The following is a 5878-nucleotide window of genomic DNA, read 5'->3' as shown; positions in this document are numbered from 1 at the left end:
CTCTGTGGTGGAGGACTTTGGCCTCAGTGACTCAGACCAGGAGCGCTGTGCCAAGTTACACGTTTGTGCCCTAATTTACTTACTGGCAGCAAGAACTAAAAAGGGGATTAACTCTAGTCGATTTTATCACTGGGGTGTAACCTATCTACAAGTTATGTATATATAGTTACAGTGAGGGTGGGCCCATGAATGATGGGACTGAGTGGAGCGGAGCTAACTGTCGGAAAAGTTGCAGATCTGCTGCATCACATGACATGCATTGCAACGTGTTGCAATGCATCTCAATAAATTACAATGCTTTGGCTCACTGTTACAACAAGTGTACCAAATGTCATTGCACATTGTATGACATTGCAAATGACCTCCATATTTGTGTAGCAACAAACAAAATACTCTATTCAAGTTTGAATGGATATTGTACACTGTTACCAAAATTGTGTGTGGGCAGAATATAGGAGGACAAGGGGTGTCATTTAATAGGAGGGCTAATGCGGAAGCTCAGTCTCCATAAATGAAGAACTGAATTACTATGGTTAATACTAACCTAATGCGGAAGCTATAATACAGAGTAAGTAATGTAACTAGTAACTAAAACTGTCAGAGACCAGATTCGAGACGAAGGAGTGTCTCCGTAGTGGAGGGCTTTGGCCTCAGTGACTTCTGCCAAGAGCGCTGTGCCTAGTGACACATCTGTGCCCTAACTTACTGACTGGCAATCAGAACCGAAGGGGGGTAACTCTAGTTGATTTTATTACTGGCGTGTAACCTATGTACAAGTGGGATATATATATGGTTACAGCGAAGACGGGTCCGCAATTGGCGGAGCCGAACGGAGCGGAGCTAACGGGGTTAAAGCATTAGCCAACTGAATATTACCGACGAGTCGGGTCGCGGGGTTAGCGGAAAGGCAGGCGATAACCCAGAAACGGAAAGGAGGGATGGGCCCGAAGGTGGGCTCTGCAGGGCAGGTGAGTGTATTGCCCAGTGGGGACGGGAGTGCGCTAGCGGACGTCGGAGCTGTCCGGAAGTCTTCGGGGCTCCGTACTTAGGGAGGTGTAGGTAATAAATTGAAATGAGGGGGTGGTGACCATCGAGGGGTACCGAGAGGATTGCGGAATACGGGAGCTCTGAGGTTAGTGAAGAAGGAGCGGAGTTAGACTGGAGGGAATGGAGGGACCGGAAGTCGATGGCCAGGAATGGATATGACAAAAACCAATCATACTGACCTTAGTCTCCGTAAATGAAGAACTGAGGGGGAAAGGAAAATAGCCCAAAACAATTACCTATATACAATGTAGTCACAGTATCAATACAACAGAAACGAAAAGTAAGATCATGTGAGTTTGGTTAGTGAGTCATGCATCATTGTAACTCCAACATCATTTTGGGAAATGCCAAACACAGGGTACAGGGGGGGTTCATGAGGGGGGCAAAACCTATTTTCAGATGACATTTTAGATTAAGTTATGTACAGTGAGAAGCTGTCAGGGACAGCTCCGAAAGCGGCGAAGTCCCAGCACAAGGGACCCGATGGGACAGATGTTGGCTGTGTGTAGTGGCAATCCCGTCATGGGGGAGCATCCCCGACCACTTAGTCTGAAGTGGGAAGTTGAGAAGAAGGCTGCTTCTTCTGTTCCCACCCCAGGTGCTATTATATACATGTGGTCAGGGTCATGTGGGGGGAGCCATGTCATCTCCACACACAGCTGGACCTCTCTGGGTGTCTCCACAGGAGATCCTGAAGGTGTGCCGCTCTGTAGGCAGGGATGCATGCAGTGGGTGCAGCGATCGGGGGAGCAGTATTAGGTGTGTGATGATACATAGAGAAAAGGGAAATTGACTGTGGAATAGAAATAGAGACAAAGAAGAAAAAGGGAGAGGAGGAACGAGGTGTAGTAGCGGGAGGAGCAGAGTAGGGTGGCGTGGCGCTGGGTGCAGTGCTGGGTCAGGTGGGGTGTGCCCTGACAGAAATCAGTGAAGAGCGTATGTTATGAGAAGGAATGTTGGAATACAAGTCACATGATTAGACTGAACTGGGAATATTCTACAGGTTACTAGGTGCCTGTGTAAGCCCTGGGCATAGAAGAGCCTGGAATTCAAAGAATAAAACAATGATCTATCAGAATAGTCAACAAACAGGTGACAAGTTCAGATGTTTGACAGATCTCATGATCTTTATGAGACTGGACAGACATTAGAAGATCATTATAAATTATCCACACCCATGTAGCGTGAGATTTAATCTACTACAAGCATGCCTAGAACCTGGCATAGGTGTAATATTCAAAGAATATATCCCTACAACAAGAAAATAGCACATAGACGGCAGAATAAGAAGGAACATTGGGAAAGAAATGTGAATATCTCAAGAACCAGTAAACTTTTGACTGTAATCTTTGTACCATCTAAAAGGACTGTTTCTAAACTTTATTTACGGTTTTGTTTCATTCTAAAAGCTTTAAAACTGACGAAGATATCGCTCAAACGGAGAAACACCTTATAATTCATATATATTTATTTGCTAATTCTTATAAAAAGTAATGTGACTCAAGGGAAATATATTGGCGCCCGGAAGTCTGGCGGACCGAATACCATATGATAGAGTATTCCCCGGCGTGGGCGGACAGTTTTTGATCGCATCAGAAGAGGAGAAAATGCTAAAAAACCGGATCTTGTATATTTTCCCATGATTCATCAAAACTTTTTGATTTTAAGCTCAAATAAATCGGAACAAAGGAATGATTGATGATGGCTGCTGCTTCTGCCCCCTCTCAAACCTCAGGTAGAAATAAAAGTTTAATTCTCCTCACCAGTGGTTGGTTCGTTTGCTCCAAAAGATAAAAGCAAATATTAGTTGTTAGCTAATATAAAACTAACACATCACTCTAAGCATGAGTTAGGGTCAGTTAGACACAGCTGAACAAAAGTGTCATAGTGAGAATTAGTGAGAATTTGGTGGAGGGACTTCTTAATTGAATAATCTCTCAGCAATACTTGGTTATCACACCACAGGAGAAAAGTGAGCGATCCTGAACCTGCTAAATAACTAGCATGCACTTTAAGCGATAGAAAGAGCAGTTTGGTCACTCCTGTATTGAGTAACATTTATTGCGGAATTATTTTATTAGTAGTTTTCCTTCAGTAAATTATCAGGAAAATCACATCCTACTGAAAAGTGGTATATATAGGTGTAATATTGACTAGAAATCATAGTAAAGTCAATATAGAATTTTATCCATTGACGATCTATACGTCAGGTGAGATCGTTGGGGGGTGTTTATTGTTGTTTAGACAGTGAACAATTATATATTTGGCAACCAAAACACAGTCAGTATGCAAATCAGCACAAACTCAAATATTGTTATTGGACGTAGGAAACTGGTTACATAAGGTGATCCAGCTCCGCTCCTTCACTGGGCTCATAAGGTCGGAGGGGCGGGACTTTAGCTTCAGCGACTTGGGTGGAGCGCTGCGCTTCGTTCTTATGTTGGTGTCCCAATTTCAGACAGAAGCCTTACAATGAGGAGAGGAGTCTAGAGGGGGAATCCAAGTTGATATACGAACTGAGGTACATCCGGTGTAACCTACATGCATTATAAACACAAGTAACTAAATAGGACCGGCCCAGAAGGAGTGGCAGATCAAGCGTGATATTAATGAATGAAGAAAGAAACAAATAGTTAATATCGGCAAACTTGGTCAACAAAAGGCAAGCAAGGAACAAAAGGAGGAACAATAGTCCACAAGCAGACAAAAGAGAAAAGGCCATCCAGCCATCTAGCAAGCTGTCTGGCTGGCAAGCGGACAACAATGAAGTGGGCAACCTAGGTTGGAAGGTACGTGTGCAGGGGAGGAAGTGTGGATGAGGGTGATGGGTGGATGGATGGGTGGATGGATGATGATGATAGTGGGCAGGACAGGCCAAGTGGCACTAGGATGTGTTGATGGAAGTGATGGATATGTTGGGTCATGACGAAGAGCCCACCTTGATGGGGTCTAGGGGCTGGCCCCAGCACCCAATGTGGTCAGCTGGTTTTGGCTCTAAGAGGCTCTCGGACCAAGTACATTCATGATAGGGATTTTATTATTGTATCAATGTATGTATTTTCCTAACCCATTGCATGCTCCGCCATATACCAATAGGCATGCACATTGACATCCCCTTCCAGCCTCTTCAATTGTATTGCACTGTTATCATAAATTTGAGATTGAGCCATTATCCCTCATTGTCCAGTGTCATTCCTTATGACCGTGAGCCATTTAAGTAATGTAAATTCAATTTTGGCTATTTGTCTATCCATAAAACAACGCCACAACTCATGAGATGTGTGTACAATCTGTATGATACTCTCACTGCGCACAACTGTTATGTCTGCCTCACCTAGTTCTACTACCTTCCAATCCCGTGGCTTCCAGGTGCCATCTAGCTCTACACCTGTGCAACCATCACCTACTGATCTGCCCATCAATACTGATGAAGTGGATGATAATCAACTTGTTGGAGATGCCAATAATGGCAGTGATAGTGAAGATCCTACTCCTGGTGATGCATCCACCATCAAAAGTATCGAGGCAGCAATCACAAAATATGCAGCTCTCTATGCTATTTTGTATTCTCCCTTTTTGACAAAGGGTTCCCTTATGGCGGAACTAGACAGTGATTTCCATTCATGGGCACCAGCAACAGTGTTTTTGTCTGTTGGAAATTTCAATCAATTCTGTGTTCACAAAGTCTTTGAAATGAAATATCCTATATTAACTAAGGAGCTCAGTGACCAATCTGGGGCTATGCCTTGGTCTGCAAAGGCATGCACTCATGTCTCAGAAATTATCCTTGCAGCTTTCACTAATTAGGCATAACTAGTTTGTTTTCACTGTTGGAGCATGAAGGTGACAAATGATGAATCAGTTGCGTCAATCAAGTCTCCAACTCTTTGGCATGGACCTTAGTGTACCAGTGCTAAAGTCAGGCCATGGCCCAACTCCAGAACAACTTCAGGAATATCTAGGAGTAAACCCTGATTCTGCCAACCCAATCGACCACTTGCCCTTGTTCTTATTCCCAGACAATGACCAATCCCATTGTCAGCATGTGTTTTGCTCACAAATTGTTGCAGCTGTGAGTACCCCACTCGCAGGTACCTAATATTCCACTCACAGTGCTACAACAAGGCAATAATTGTCCTTGTGTTTGGTCCTTCTGCACTCATTGTCCCTGTTTCTTCCATCCCCCTTCCAGGATCTCCTGAGCTAGAGGATTGGGAGCCTGCCAAAGGATGTGCATCACAAAAGGCACTAGGCATCACATATGAGGTAACTGAAATCATGCCTGGTACTTTGGCTATTGTTTCAATGCTGGTATGCCATAGTTGAAATTCCACTTGATGATCTCATGCTGACCAATTATATCAAATAGGTCTATTTCATTTTATCTGGGGACACTGAGATGGCCTCTGGCTCTGGCAAGCCCAGTGCCACTAACTATGTCAATATCCTTCTTAACCTATATGGTTTTAGCTTTACAGTGCTTCAATGAGAGAAAACTGCCAATGTCCAACCAATGCATGAGACCATGAATTGGTATCAACATTTGTTGTTTGGTGCTCCTGCAGGGGCAGGGGGTGAACACACATCAGGACAAGTTGGACATCTTTCTTTGGGCCTGAGTGCTCTTCTTGAAGAAATGGATCTTAATGTGAGTTTTCCATCGGATTTCTTTGCAAGAATTTATACAGGTGGAATTTCACACTAAAAATTTGCTATAGGAAGTCCAAATGTTTCCTCTGAAGTGCCTCATGTGTTCAGCCAACTTTTACTAATATTTTTGTACTGACAATTTTGCACAAGGACCAGAACCAGATGTAGAGACTGAAGTGGC

The 5878-nt window shown here is 43.7% G+C and overlaps 1 protein-coding gene across 1 annotated transcript; it reads left to right on the top strand.

The window, feature by feature from the left end:
* Positions 1 to 4368: 4368 nt before the first annotated feature.
* EI90DRAFT_3023283 (uncharacterized protein) lies at positions 4369 to 5536 on the top strand (the record flags this gene model as incomplete). Its single annotated transcript, XM_039057861.1, has 4 exons — positions 4369 to 4796; positions 4951 to 5119; positions 5161 to 5358; positions 5417 to 5536. 4 exons carry the CDS (start codon positions 4369 to 4371, stop codon positions 5534 to 5536), a joined length of 915 nt encoding a protein of 304 aa, XP_038907924.1.
* Positions 5537 to 5878: the final 342 nt, after the last annotated feature.

Source organism: Cantharellus anzutake, assembly GCF_015039405.1.
Source record: "Cantharellus anzutake strain C23 chromosome Unknown EI90scaffold_200, whole genome shotgun sequence".
Classification (NCBI taxonomy): Eukaryota; Fungi; Basidiomycota; class Agaricomycetes; order Cantharellales; family Hydnaceae; genus Cantharellus; species Cantharellus anzutake.
Note: the sequence above shows the minus strand (reverse complement) of the source record. Positions and strands in the feature narration are given on the sequence as shown.